This window comes from Stigmatopora nigra, chromosome 12, assembly GCF_051989575.1.
Source record: "Stigmatopora nigra isolate UIUO_SnigA chromosome 12, RoL_Snig_1.1, whole genome shotgun sequence".
Classification (NCBI taxonomy): domain Eukaryota; kingdom Metazoa; phylum Chordata; class Actinopteri; order Syngnathiformes; family Syngnathidae; genus Stigmatopora; species Stigmatopora nigra.
The window spans coordinates 2,497,648-2,513,736 of NC_135519.1; the positions used below are offsets into that span (position 1 = coordinate 2,497,648).

The following is a 16,089-nucleotide window of genomic DNA, read 5'->3' on the forward strand; positions in this document are numbered from 1 at the left end:
TAAATCCCACAACAACGAACGGCGTTGAATGACATCAAACATGAAGAGTTGTTGTCGAGTGCGAGTCCGCCGAAGGCACTCGGCCACAGCTTCTTCCAAGCATAGGTTTAAGCACACAATGGCGATAAAAGAAACAAGGAGGGTTGTTGGGAGATACCCAATGGGAGCCCAGTATAGTGTAGTGAAATTGTCAAGCAAAGATCAATCCATTCTCAAAAATTTCTAAATAGAATAATGGATGCAGGAAATCTATTGACATTTTATAACTTTTTTTGTATTTTGAGGCACTCGTTTGCATCTTAAAAGCTTTCGTAACCTGAAGATTTTGTACCTAGAGGCATTCGTAAGTAGAGGTATGACTGTATGCTGATTGATTTACAACTCTTACGTTGATGCAAACCTACAATTAAAAAATGTACTTTAATCTGAATTTTGGTGCTATAGAACTTGGCCACTGTTGAATAGTCAGCCAGTCAAATGTCATTTCCAGTGAGTTAAAAAGAAACCTGACCAAGTGCATAGCATCACTTTGGAATTTTATGCTAGCAGCACGTGTATTAAATTGAAAGAGCATATATGTACAGTGCGTGTGTTGTCGTCTTAGCAAATCTGTGTGCGTGTACGCACTGTGTAATGTGCGTGTCTTCTGTTGCCGCAGGCTCACTTTTGAGCGGATTACAAGTTTTAAAGAGTCGCAGATTCAACACCTCCTCAAATCTGACACACACTGACGCCGCTTTCAAGCAAGCGAGATTGGATAGACACGTGTCTGCGGTGGCGGCTGTGTTTCTTTGCTTCTTTTCTCCTCCCCGCCTTTGCGTTGGCGTTTGTATGTCATTGGGTTTGAGCTGGGTTGATTTCACTGTTAAAGCCATCAAAGCCACCACTTCAGCTTGATGGACACTCACCTTGTCATCATATGTTAAGTGACATTTTACTTAAGTAAAATTGGACATATTTTTATTTATTCTGAAAGTCTGAGAAAATATCAAATCAAAACAATTAAATGCTCAAGTCCTCTCATCCTTCCGGATTCGGGTAGAGTTGCTGACATCGCGTGACCATGTTTTTCTAGGCAGTTTCAGTGCAACATTAAACATAAATGCCAAAAATGGAAAAGAAAAAGTAAAATCTTCCATCGTTTACTGGACTAAGGTGTTATAATTTGTCCAAAATTAAAACAATTACTTCTATAACAGGATGGTTGAAATAAAATCTAATTAATTACATGATATGTTTTTGATTAATCACATTTTAATGTAATATATGTTTGATGTCTCAAAAGATTTTTTTTAGCACTAGTGGCATTTTAATGCTGCTCACCTAGTTTTTCATTCCCTCTCGATAGTGTGTTTTGACTCACATGTACTTATCCTTGCTCATCAGAGAGACCATCCAAATAACCAATGGGCGATTGATTGCATTTTATGTCGTACTTTTTGTGTTACAATGACATTTCCCGAATACGGAATGAATAAAGTTATCCAATCCAATAACTTGGCCATTCTGTTACCAAGTTAATGCTTTTAGCAAGTTCGGTAATTGTGGGTTGACAAAGTCAGCTAAATCTGGAGCAGCTTCAGTGATCAGTCAGAATATCAGGTAACACTTACATGTGCAGATAATTTTGACAGGTGAATTATAGTGTGTATATATTTTTTTATTATTGGCTTTTCAACGTCGGCCCCGTGGACGAATGGTCAGCACGTCACTCTGAAGTCCTGGGGTCGAGGGTTTGATCTCACGCTCATTGTATGGAGTTTGCATGTTCTGCAAGGCTTGTGTTGGTTTTCTCTGGGTACACTGGTTTCCTCCCACATCCCAAAAGCAAGCATGGCAGGCTGGTTGAAGTGTGAATGGCTGTCCGTTTCCTTGTTCCCTGCGATTGATTGCCTGGCCAACAATTCAATCAATGCCCATAGTTAGCTAGGCTAGGCTCCAGCGCTGCTCACGACCATAGTGAGGATAAGCAGTTCAGATAGTAAATGAATGCATGCATCTATTTTATCAGCACCAAAAGGGGCAGCACCAAAAATTGGATTGTACCACACTGTTCCAAATATTTCAAAAAATGATATTTTTCCATACTTCAGATTACAATTCAGAATGGATTATCGCCCGTCACTGTCAATGGCATCCAATTAAAAACACAAACACTTTTTGATTAGGGGGGTGGGCTAAAATGGATTAACTCCTCCAAAGTGACATTTGAGGTGTAGTTTTAACTACAAAAAGCCAAAGAAAAGTCAAATCTAGCCTCCTGTTGAGTTTAAGTCTTGGCAAAAAATTCCACTATCTTCTCCAACAGGAACCCGCATTCCCAGGTTTGCTCCTATCTCGCCGTTCAGGTATTGTAGGGAGCTTAACCCCCCTTTCCCGGCTCCGACGGCCTCCATTTTCTTCTCTCTTTGCCCCGTTTGGTGCATGTTGTTGACACGGCGGCGCAGGGAATAATGGATTCTCTTGTCGGCCGCCTTGTATTTTCCCGCCCAGCCTGTTAGGCTGCCGTGTAATAGCGGTAGAGGGGAGGTTATGCGGCGCTGATAGTAATGAAGCTTTTTCTTCCTTTTTTCTTTTTTAATACGGAATGTTTGCGGGCCGGGGCAACGCTTGCTGCTAATCCTACCCTGCAGCTCTGCTAGCTACATGGCTCTGTAAATGTGTGAGGGTTAGTCATACACACAGGCACACACACACACACACACACCTTCAGGCAAACTTTAAGTCAACATGCATTTTGACTCCTTGTGCACTTTTAATGAAATGTGGCCTGCTCCTGTAAAAGCTGCTATGTTATTTCTTACAATATTTGATGCATTTGGAAACACTTTATCAGTGCCAAGTGTAATGGAACAGTCAGGAATTCCTATTTGAGGAAATAGCATCGGAGTTGCAATTCTTATTTAACTCATTGACTGCTTAAAGCTATTGACGTCTGTTGTTGTTAATGGCTAAATTTACATCTAAATATATGGGTTAAGGTCACTCTTCTGTTTAGATAGACATTTTAAATGATACGTTTACAAGTGCAACCATTCACAATTGTAAATCACCAGCAACATCTACGTCCTGTACTCAAAAAATACAAAAAAACTTAAATAGGCCTACTATAATACATACATATGTAGGGGGTTAAACTTGGCCAAATATTCATTTTTGGAGAATGGGTAAACCTAGAGCATGTCATCAGGTTTTTAAATACCCTAATATTAATATATCTGAATGTGTCAATTTGTTCATATGGCCTTGTAGAATCACTTTTTCTGCCAAAACACCCATTATGAAAGGGTTATCAGCTTTATGGAAATGTAGCCAATCACTGTGTTAAATTAATGTCCTCTAAACAAAGCATTTGATTTAAATACACGCATTGTTTCTATGTAAATGATTCACCCAGCCCAATTCAGTTTTTTATATTTAATTTATTTTTTATTAAACTAGTAGGTTTTTTAGTCCCACTAGATTGTGTGTATTTAAGTGTATGTTTTTCCTCCGCCTGTGTATCTAATTGCTTTAATAACACCTGGTGTCTAATCCCAGTTAATTAAAGTGCTCCAATTAGACGGTTACTTTTTCAGCATCACTTGAAAGAGTGGGACGGGAGGGATGGCCTGGAGAAAGACCACCACATATACTCACGCACACAATGCATCTCACTCAAGAAGCAATGCATTTTTGTGTCATTGTATGCCGTACGTCAGTGACACATTTTCTGTAACTACATCCTAGGTACTTGATATCCATGTTATTATCCGCTTGTTGTTTTTTGTGTGATTATTTATTCGGGCTGATATTGTGTGGAAAGGTATTGAGGAGAAAGGTTAAGGCCCTCTTTTAAAGACGAGCCAGAAATGTCAAGTGTCTCCCCTCAGGCTGCTGCCACCGTCTCTTCCTGTCGTACCGAGATACCCGAAGGGATCTTTACTATACACACATACTTGCACACACACGAGGACAAAAGTCAGGAGTCGCTAGTAGTGACTGCCTCCAGTCTTTCATCTGTTGTGTTCGCAGTTTCAACTCTATAATGGAGGAAATGGAATTCCCCTATTATAGAGCTAGAATTTGAGACTGTTTAGGAAAGGCTGCCATAGCTTTAGTGCAGTGTTTATATCAATTTATATTGAGCACAAGTTTAATATCACCATACATAACAAATACATGTATGTACTTTATCAACCCCCAAGTAAAACTCATGTCTTAATTCAGACTTGGTATTCACCGCTTAAACTGACAATAAAGGAATCACATTCAGATTACCAATGACATACGCAGATCTATAGAAAGGAACCTATATAATTTGTATTCATCACATTTAATGTTGCCATGGCATTTGTTATTTGCATGAAAAAGTTTGATGTTTATATTTAGCACAATTAGTATATCCTGTTTTGAAGATTATCAAGTAAAAAAAATAAATTAAGGAATATGGGCAAGACAATAACGTCCGTTCAAGCTGTTTTGTCAGAAACTGTGACTTGAAATATATTTATGAATACTGTTTCTAAGACATTTTCAAATTGATGGTTTTTATATATTTACATTTTCTTGTGCATGCTTTCTAAAGAGAATTGTCTAAAACGACCGCAGTCTACATATACAGATACACAGCATAGACAATTTGATTTTACACAATATTTATACATGAGTTGCCTGCCTTTCTTCTGCAGATACAGATTTTTTTTCACAATTATTATTTTGTTCTTAGTCCATGAAATAATGTCAAGACAAATGTTTCATGACAAACCCAGGGAGGTATATTTAAGAATTTCACATTTCTGTCAGACTTTAGAATGGCATTCTTCACCTACAGTACCAGTTACTGACCAACAGAGGGAGGCGGTTGGCCACTACAAGTCTTACTACTTTCCATCTGCACTCACTGTTCACCTCAACCAGAAGTAGTGTTGCATTTATAGCTAACCTTACAAACTGAACCCAAGTAACTCTGAGTGGTATTTTATGTATATTTTGATACCAAATCATTCAAATTCAACCCGATAAATTCAGGCTTTTTTGCCATCTTCCACATGAACTAACATGGTGTCACAATCTTTCAATTAAATGATGTAAGTAAAATTTTAGCCCCCCTTACCTGCGCTGCGTCAGCAAAATTGAATTAGCATCACTTAAAAAGACAAGATTCAATGTTGGGGAGAGGAGAATGCTTGGCGAAAAGCTTTTCTTCCTTGATAAGACTTCAGAGGAGGTTCTCATTAATAAGATGTTTACATTATCCACGCTCACACGCCTCTCAAGGAACAAGGCTCAATGCAACTGAGCAACTAATTGGAGGACCACCGATATCGAGTTTTTTGTTTATTTAATGTTTTGCCTTGTTTCTCTTCTTTCTAGCCGAGCCCGATACCCAGCCCGGTCTTAGGAGGGAAGCCCAATGCCAGCCAATCGCTGCTGGCTTGGTGTCGCGAGGTGACGCGTGACTATCGTGGCGTGAAGATCACCAACTTCACCACATCCTGGAGGAATGGCCTGGCCTTCTGTGCACTGCTGCATCATTTTAGGCCTGACGCCATGTATGGACAAACACACAATTGTTATCTTGTTTAACTGCCATTGGTGCTAATAGCTGTTTAAACTATTTTGACTGTGAGTGCCTAGCACTTGCCACCATTTAACACACCCAATTTCTCTGCTGTTTTTCAGAGACTACAAGTCGCTCAATCCTCAGGATATTAAAGAAAACAACAAAAAGGTAAGAGGCAACCTCCCATTGTCATTTAGCTCCCTCGCCACCACATCCCTGATCAGCCTTATTTCCATATCAGCCATTAATCCCTCCGTGCAATGCGGGTGTGCTATGGTAGTTTGGTCTCTGCTTCCACCCCCAGCTGTAGTAAATGGATGTTGAAATACGCTCATCTGTCGCAGGCACCCGCAGAGAGGCTGTTGTATGTTGTTGGAATAAGGACGCAATGAATATGTGCTCAAAGCATCAGCACGTGTGATTCAATTAAATGGGTTACATATACAGTAATGCCTTTAGATACTAGATTAATGCGTTTGGGGACTGAGCTCTTATGTCGATTTGTTCGTATCTCAAATCAACGTTTCCCATAGAAATGAACTAAATACAAGTTAATTCGTTCCCACCCTCTGGAAAAAAAAAACAAACCCCAAAACAGCATATTACAATGGAATTTTTTTTTTACTGGTTGTAATTCACTATCTAATAACAGAGTAACTGTTAACTAGTGGTAATGATGTTTAATAAATAATTAGACAATTTATATAACGGATGTTCACGGATGGGGGGAGAGAGAGAGAGAGAGACTTAACAGATGTGCTCTTAACGTAACTTTAAATTGAACTTAAATTAACTTAGATTCCTATACACACACTTAAATTTATTTAGCACTAAACTGACACCTTATTGTGCAAAAACCAAGGCAAAGAGGTTAATGTATTCCACTGCGGCTTTCGAGGAAAACTTCCTGCTTCTCCAAACATTTTGGCGAGCCAGCTCAGTACACTACACTACACTACTAATGTTTTTTGATTATTTCGTGCATAATATCGATTGTCATCATACGCCTTTTTTTCGCACTACCCTTCATTGCACCGTCTTGCTTTGGAGCCATTGTGTTTCCTTTAATTCTGCACTGACTAACGCAAAAAAACATGGAATAAATGCAACGCTCCACCCACCCAGTGCTCATGGAGATCTTTGCACGAGGGAGATGCGCCGAGAAAGACAGTGCGCTAAAATCATAAGCAGCCTCTCGCGTCTGCTTGTGTCTCAAAATTTGGCTTGTATCTCAAGGTAAACGTTTGCTCTGAATTTTACTTGCATCTCAAATCCCTCGTATGTCAACCATACCATTTTTTGCATATCACAAGCTTTTGCCCGCGCATGCCCGTTGTGCTTTTTCTGGTCCATGTGTAGGAGAAACTCGTCTGAATGAATTGTTCAGTGCTCGTAAATATCTGTTATACATGAAAGAGATGCGGCAAAAAAGACGCAAAATAAAGTGTGCTAGATTGATAAACAGCCTCTCATGTCATGGCCACCTGGCTTTCTCACATCTTGAAACTTTTCTCGTATCAAGAGCGAATTACTTGCTCGAAATTTTCCTCGTATCTCGAGCATGTCGTAGGAAGAGCTGCTCGCATGTAGAGGTACCACTGTATATGTTCTACAAGAAGCTGGAAAGACTTCAGCATTGACGGTGCCTTTCCACATATGCAAGTGGCCCATGCTCTCCTTACTCATGCAACCCATACCATTACATATCCAAACTCCTGATGTGGCGGCCCATTCTCCATTAGGAACTTCAAATCTTGACCAAGTATAGAACTGTTTTCCACTTTGCTGTATTGCATTTTAAATTATGCTTGACACAAAGAAAATTGATCCTATTTATGAATTGCCTTTGAACCCGTTAATTATGTTCCGACGAAACTATCCAGAATATTCCTGAGAGGTGGGCTTCAGGGTTGGCATCTCTGCACATTTGTTATTGTTCCTGACTTTACAGACATTGGCAAATTGCTCGCTACAATTCATCTAAAGTGGCATACTTGATTGCAAAATACAGTAATTCTGTGTTAGTATGAGTGTATTTTAAGTTTAAAACATTAACATTTTACTTGCCCAATTCTGAAGGGTTCAACAAATACATGCGTGAACATTCACCGTACAGTATGTTTTCCTCCTGACTGTATATTCACATTCTTACCTTGAGTTAGGATCTTGTCAGCCTCACCTTGTTTCCCTCGGCTCTTTTTCGGTATACACCGCCTCACACACACAAATGCACACACGTGGAGCCACCCCAAGTCCAGCCCTGAAGGGCTACAGCGATACGCGTGGGCTTCCTGCAGCTTGATTTCCTTCTCCTCATACACACTCTGGCTGGGCGATAACCTCTGGTGGCCCTGTTAGGCATGAATGCCAGCCTGTTGACAATAACCACAGCCAGAGAGCCAATCCCATATCTGCACACACACCCACCACCTTGCTTTAGGTGTCTCCTCGAGTAGCCCCGGAGAAAATTGGCTAGATATAAGTAATGTGGGAATATGCCGTGGAAGGCGATATCCAGAGAATAGCCGAACTGGTGTCTGTGTTGTGGCATGCTGTCCGAACGCTTTGCTATCGTCCAGGTGACGGGCCAAAGTAGGTCTTTGCTGCCTGCTTATTTGTCCCAGAAGAAGATAGTGAGGGCACTTCTTGACCCATTTTTTATCTTTTCAACCTCTGTTGGATTCACTCGCATCTTTTTGCTTACCACTCCTTTCATTGGTATCATATTGGTAGTTAGACCTTGTAGGCCCCAGAAAGGGCAATGGCCACAATAGAAAAACTGCAACCCACTATTTTCTTTTTGGAAATAATTAACATTTTGAAGTAATGAGCTGCATTGCTGTTGTTTACTGTTAATCAAACTACATGAATTGTGTCGTAAAGGAAGTCATTAGGATCTCAGGGCAAAGAAAGGAAAAGGATGCAAAACATCACAAAGTAGGTGAACATTCTTTCAGTCTTCAACGAACTGGACTTAATAACTTGGAGAATGTCAGAGGCTGTGGAGAAGAGGCAAAGATTCCAACTGAGATTGGAAGCAAAAACATGTCAACATTGAGGCAGCAGATCAACCTTACCTGGTTTCTTGCACCACTATAGATGGCAGTCAGGAATTAAAGTCCCTCTATTACTGATTTTATACACCAATGAAGTAATAGAATCTTGTCGATTAGTATTCCAAAATTAACTTTGAAGACTCACACAGATCCATAAATATATGGCTCTCCGCTAACCTGTGAGGTAAAATATGGAAACTGCTGATGAGAGACACGAGTCCCGAACGCACCAATAGGAGCATCACGTCGGCACTGTGGCGTCAACAGTACTTCTAGTGCCTTTTTAATGGTACTTTCTCTTCTCCATGCATAGTCTCATTGATACTCATTGCTTAGCAAAAACGTAATAATGTCAAAATACTTAAGTGACTTTTTACTTTAAAATTGGTAAAATGACCAAAAATATATATTTTTATATATATTTTTACTTTTAAATTCTGGGTATGACTCAAGGAATGATATTCTAACATATGAATTGTTTATGGCTCTCTACGTCAGATTTTTTTTTACCCCTGGCCTAAAGACAGTAGTACTAAGATAAAACAGGAGGCGGAGCTAGAAGTAGCAGAGATGATGCTGACGGTCTACTTAGAAGTGACCAAGTTGGATAGGATAGGTTTCGAAATGAGACAATAAGGAGGTCAGTCAAGGATAGGCATTTTGAGTTCAAGGTCCAGACTTCGATGGTTTAGGCATGTCCAGTGGCAAGAGAGTAACTATAGTGACTAGAAGGATGTTGAGGGTGGAACTGCAAAGGAAAGAGGGGTAGAGGTCAATTTGGGAGAAGATAGGGATGTAGAGAGGGAATGTGGCTGGTGTCAATGGGGATTATTATAACGTTGATTCGACCGACCCTCATGCGACATTTGATTATACATTTATTTTCACATTGTTTTTTTAATCTAATTTCTTGTTTTTGGATTTATAATCAGTTTTTTTCACTTTTATTCATGAATTCATGGCGGATTGATGGATAAGTGGCCACAGTTCTCGGGTGCAGGGTTCGATCCCTGGTCGGTCCTCACTACGTGAAGATTGCATGTTCTCCCTGGGCTTGTGTGGGTTTTCTCCAGGTAGTCCGGTTTCTTCCCATATCCCAAATATATGCAAGGTAGGCTGGTTGAACACTAAATTGCCTCTAAGTATGAGTGTGTGCGTGAATGGTTGTCCATCTCCTTGTGCCCTGTGATTGGGTGTGCCCATCGAACCTGGGTGTCCCCTGCCTGTTGCCCATACTTAGCTGGGTTAGGCTCCAGCACCCCGCCCAACAAAACGAACGATTCATTCATTCTAAATTTTGGCAGCCTCCATAAATATAGGGTCCAGCACATATGAATAATTGTCGCTGTAGTTGTTAATAATAGAAAAGGGGAAGCCTATGGATGAGTTCCCCTTGAGATTTTCACACTCCAAAAGAGGGGGATGCAATTCTCACAGTTTACATTTAAATATTTGAATGAAAATATTTTTTAACAAATGTACTGTAATATTATGATCATATTTTGTATGCCCCTTTTTAAACCCATTTTACATCCATTTTGTCATGTATTTGATCAGTCAATTTGGAATCCTTCTGATCAGTGTCATTTCATAAAAGTAAAAAGCGTATTTAAAAAAAAAAAAGATCATAATGAAATGTTTTTAGAATGCCCGAAAGCACGGCCGACCAGTTGTTGTTATTATTGGGGCAGTATTGAACGCGAGCACACCTATCTGCTCCTTTTCACAGCTCGTTGATAGACGCGGACCTCCTCACCCGCCTTCTTTTAGCATCCATCTGTGTGCAGTGATTGCAATGAGCTCAGACCTTGCTGAATTATGACAGATAAGGACAATCAATACCGGGACCGGTTAGTCGGCGGGGGGAAAACAGAGAAGTTAATATTTAAGGAGAAAAGACACGTTATCTGCGCATATGCCTCAATGATTGTCATGTATGTATGTTTTTGAGGTGTTTTCTCTGTATTGGATCTTTTTGAGTGTGTGGAGAGCAGGAGACCGGGCCAAGGAGAAGTCATTTGGCGCGCCATCTGATAGTGTTGCACCAAGCGCTTTGAGGAGGCGAAGTAGGGGTGTTGATGATTGACAGCGATAGATAGCTGTCAGTCACCAAGGGGGGAAGGTGCAGGGAACAGCGGCCCGAGGCGGACCACGATGACATTTAGTCCCCAAGCATTGTCGGTGGGTTAATGGAAAGTGAGCAAGTGGAGGTAGTTGTCCTTTTTGCCCTCATTGCCATATGAAAAAACTGCATAACACACTCCTATGAGTATTGTTCGCTGCCATTGACGGCAATAGACGTCCCGTGCACTGAAACTTGGAAGCCTGGTCTCACAATTCAATGGCAGTGCAGCATAAAAAGAAATTATATTATTTTCATAAAAGTGGCTCTATAAACTTTTTATTGGTTTAAACATGTTTATTCAAAACTGTATTTTTTTTTATAAATTAGTTTTAGGGGTTTTACATTGAAAGTGCAGTTTTTATCAAAATGTGTAATGATCCCCTGACCCCTTTTTTAAGTTAAAACTAAACCCACCAAGTAGGTTATTTTAAAAAGGTGCAATAAAATGTAAATTTATTTAGCTGATCGTCTTTTATGTGCAGCGATTTAAAACAATTATTATTTCATGTAATTCAACAAACTTTTTAAAGGAGACACATTAACATGACAGATAACAGTAAGACATATTGAGCCAGGTGGACCAATTTATAAACTTTCTCTGACTAGACAGTAAATTTTACTATGTTGCTATGGAGGACTAAAGCCAAAATTACAAAAAGATTGATGACGTGGCATATAATTGTGCTCGTTGATGTCAGCTGCTGCACACACAAATTGTAGTCGGCAGAGAGAATATGAGCAAGGGATGGCAAATGGGCAATATGTTCCTGACCCCTATTAACAACATGTCATCAACATCTTTGGACTTTATGACATCACAACCTTGATGATCTTAACAATCTAATATAGTCATATCTCACACCCCTTATTAAAATATCTTTTGTGTAGTCACTTACTGTTAGGGAGGCTCAGTGGGGCAAGTGGTTAGTGCATCGGCCTCTCAGCTATGGGATCCTGTGTTCAAATCCAGGTCACGTCCACCTGTGTGCATGTTCTCCCCAGGACTGCATGGGCTTTCTATGGGTAATCCGCTTTCCTCCCATTCCAAAATCATGCATTGTAGGCAGACTAATTCCCCCTAGGTATGGGTGTGAGTCTGCATGGTTGTCCGTCTCCTTGTGCCTTGCGATTGGCTGGCCACGGATTCAGGGTGTCCTCTGCCTCTGGTCCGGAGGGTACTCGGACGATTCGCCGAAAGACGTTTCAGCGACGAACAGCTCGCCGAACAGACGTTTTGCCGGAAAAATTAGTGTTTAATTTATTATTTTATAAAACAAATAAAAGTGGTGATGTTGTTTGTGCCGAGGTTGAAAAATATGCTCGCACAATCCGGGGGTGGGGCGAGCGCGGGAATCCTGTTTCGGCGAAACCTCCGTCCGGCGAAACGTCTGTTCGGCGAATTGTCCTTCAGTGAAACGCCTTTCAGCGAATTGTCGGGTCACGGGCCCGGAGTCAGCTGGGAAAGGCTTCAGCACCCCCCGTGACCCTATTGAGGATAACGCGGTTCAGAAACTGAGATGAGATGTATTTCTAATATGAAGTTCATTATCAGAAAAAAAATAATGGCTTTAAAAAGCCTAATCTTTAGGCTTTTAGGCTTTCTTTATCCATTAATTTTTTCCTCTTCATCATGTATTCTTTGAATAGTTCGACTGATACGGTGGTTTGATTTATAGTTCGAAAATACGTTTTTATACGGATTATGTAAGTTATTGTCATTTTATACTATAAATGGCACTAAAAGATCATTCTCAGCAAGTCCCCCAACCCCAAATAAACGTCATTAAATAAAGTCGTTTTTGCACAATTGGCCCTCAGCGTCTGATACGTGAGAAAAGCCCAAAAGACTAGCATGTGACACCAAGGTCAGAAAAAACGTTGTGAGCGTCAAAGGCAGAGACAAACCCCCTTCGTCCTTGTGCACCTTTCACATTCTCACTTTCTCCTTATTCTATGTCGCCCCTCCATTCTTTTTCAAAGTTGTCGCTCCTTTTCAGCGCCAACGGGAACAATGGCAGCACGCTTTGCTGCTTTCAATACGTGTTAGAAACCCAATCAGGGCCACAGGTTTCAACCATATTCATTTTCTTTCTTTTCATCCTCTCCTTGTACACCTTTTATAAGCACGACAAACTAAAGTCTGTTCTCTCTTTACACACTTTTGAGGTTAGATGTTTGACAGGCATTGTTTGTATCGGAATCGATTAAAAAATACAATGCATGCAAAGGATGTCAGCCGTTTTCGAAAATGTAAAACATGTTAAATGGACTTGAAGTTCATTATTAAACTATAAAAATACATGAAAATTAAACAAATGTTTACAATCAATACCCCCATATAGCCACACAAGTTCACTGGGGCTAAGTTAGATAGAGAAAACCCATGCAGACAAAGGGAGAACATGCAAACCCCACACAGGAAGGTTGGAACCTTTAGAGCAGGGATCGGGAACATTTTTCACAGGGAGACCCATAAACAATTCATTTTTTCAAATGGTATTCCTTGAGAGCCTTACTCAGAATTTAAAAGTCAAAATACATGAAATGTGTGCATTGTTTTAGTTGTTTCACCACTTTTAAAGTCGAAAAAGTATCGGAATTCCTTTGACCACATTCTTACGCTGTTGCTAATCAATGAGAATATGTATGGAAAAAGAGTAGTAAAAAAAGTTATGATTAAAATGGTGCTACAGGTAGTGTCAACGCCACATGACGCTTCTATTGGTGCATCCGGGACTCAGCTCTCTCACCAGCGGTTTCCATATTTGAAGTAGTATTGATTTCCAAATATCTAAAGTAAACATCAAGAAGTCTGCAATGCTGGCGATATAAAAGAAGCTAGACCTTTAATTTGCACATTTGGCCAATCTTACACTGGAGTATTTTGCTTCGTTCCCAAACCGCAAGATTCTTATGTAGAATTTGAAGAACACACCAAGAGTACAATTTTCATCTTTTTGAGGTCTAGGTAAGGGGTAAATCATGCCTGGAATGGAAAATGAGACAAAGGAGACCTGCAACAGGTTGAAATGAGATCAACACTATCAAGCAAGCGAGATACAAGTTGCGATATGTGTGCGGCTGTGCTGGAGACTGTGTGTGCGTGTCTGTGTTTGTGGGCATGAGTGTTTGAGTGTGGCGCTAATCTATTTATTTACCTGTCATTGGCTGCGATAATGGTTTTCATCCCGTCTCTCCGTTTCCGGCTATCAGCTAATGTGAGAGAGGGGTGATTGGCTTCCGTGTATGTGTGCGTCGTGCTTGATAATCAAACCTGTATTTTCTCATCACACTCTAATCAGACCAATTACACGCGTGACGGAGAGCGTGGGCAGGCTGATGTGGTGGATTGATAAGGACATATACACACACGCACACACATTGACACAAAGACTTGGATTAAGCGCTCTGTGTAGGGGTATCTCAGTCCCTTATCTGAGACAACCATTCCCTAACATGACCTGTAGACAGTCCTGCCAAAAGGTCTCTCTTGCAACCCCAACATAGGCATCAAATACATGGTTGACATGGTGCTGTCAAATCTCCTAAGCAACCGTTGTTTTTTGGGTTACCAGGCGTACGACGTGTTTGCCAGCCTTGGCATCTCGCGGCTCTTGGAACCGTCGGACATGGTGCTGTTGGCCATTCCCGACAAGCTGACGGTGATGACCTACCTCTACCAAATCCGGGCACACTTCTCAGGCGAGGAGCTCAACGTTGTGCAGATTGAGGCCAACAGCAGCCGCAGCACATACAAAGTGGGTGACTTTGAGACTGACACCAACGCTTCTATTGGCCAAGACAAGTTCTACGCCGAGCTCAATGACCTGCAGCCGCAGCCCATCAAAGACACCGAGTCCAATGGCTCCAAAACCGCAGAGGCACCACCGGCAATGGTGGAAATGGTAGAGCCGCCAGATAGCTCGCAATCCACAGCACCTACGCCGTCCTCGCCTCCCGTCCCGGAAACTGACAAACTGCCATCAGGGTCAGCCCTCCTGAAAGCGAAGACTTTGGATTTTTCCGACCTACCGCTGAAATCGGAAGCTGAAATACCACAGCAAAGGAGTCGGCCCACCGCAGAACAAGGATCATTTGCCGCACCGGTGGGGGGCCTGCCCTCTTCCCTCTCGCCCACTCACCAGAAACTGGGCTTTTCCTACAATAGAGATGCTGACCTCATCAAGAAGAAGAGGGCCAGCCTGCGTCACTCGGAGTCCGAGCCCACTTCGGACATCGCAGGACCTTTCAAACATACGGAGGAAAAAAAGAAACAGGTAAACCAATCATACGCAAAAATTCTGAGGTAACCCATGTTTGTGTTGCTTAACCCTTTGTAGGGCAAATGACAATTTCGGGCCATTAAAAAAAGGAAAAAAAACACTTCCTGTTCACATCATCAGACATCAATACAAATCGGCCATATTATTAACATTCCGAATCCCATCCCAAAAAATTATGTCCACTAATTTGGATGCCAGATATATTACCATCAATGCATACATTTATAGATTAATAATATGTTAATGAGAACAAATACAATGAAATTGTATTGAAACAGAAATATAGTCTGGTTATGGCCTTATGTAGTCTTTTTCAAAAATGTACTTTAGATTTCATTATATAAAGCTCATTGCCTTGACATTGACAAAGATAAATATCCAATGGATTTACACTTTGTGGTTTGGCTCTGAATTCTCATGTTTCAGTGCTGTCAACAACTGCAAATTAACTGAGCGGCCCACAATGTTATGTGGTTTTGTCTTGTGTTTTAAGACAAACTTGCAGCTACGATGAGATTGAGTCGAAAACAAAAGTGATACTATTTTTCTTTGTCTAAGAATTACTTCCTTGCCATTGGGTTAGCCCTCAAACATTTGCCTTTTTCATCCCAGAGCTTAATCTTTCGCCTCGATTGAAACTTTGTCGTGCCGTCTTGTCACAAGACACCGAGGGTGCGAGCGTTCATTTCCCCTCGCTAAGCTTCTGGATGACCCCCGTACAGAAATTGTCCCACTCGGCATTAGTCGTCAAATTTGTCATTGCCTGTTTTTTTCCGAAACGGCCGGGTAGAACCCCCCTACTTTGACATGTAATCATATTTTTCATTACATTTCTCATCCCCTGGCTTGATGGCAGTCGGTGCTGTGACCACTCAGGCGTGGTGGTGCTTTGCTGCTTTTTTTTTTGCCAGCACACCTCATCCCGTCTCTCACATGCACACACATTGAATGCTGTTTTCCCACCACATCTCCTCAAAGATTAATGTTTTCTGTTTACAAGTGGAAAGGTCACAGAACAGGTGGGGGAGAGGCACACATTGACAGCTATGATACGCCCATTTTATACCTGCGCTTATATTC

The 16,089-nt window shown here is 41.1% G+C and overlaps 1 protein-coding gene across 1 annotated transcript in view; it reads left to right on the forward strand.

Moving 5' to 3' along the window:
• The window catches only part of ehbp1 (EH domain binding protein 1), a 137,140-nt gene that overhangs the window by 60,270 nt on the left and 60,781 nt on the right, over positions 1–16,089 (forward strand). Inside the window, exons 11-13 of the mRNA XM_077730432.1 lie at positions 5,356–5,534; positions 5,665–5,713; positions 14,302–15,003. Coding sequence (XP_077586558.1) covers positions 5,356–5,534; positions 5,665–5,713; positions 14,302–15,003 — 930 coding nt within the window. The remainder of the gene's footprint in view (positions 1–5,355; positions 5,535–5,664; positions 5,714–14,301; positions 15,004–16,089) is intronic.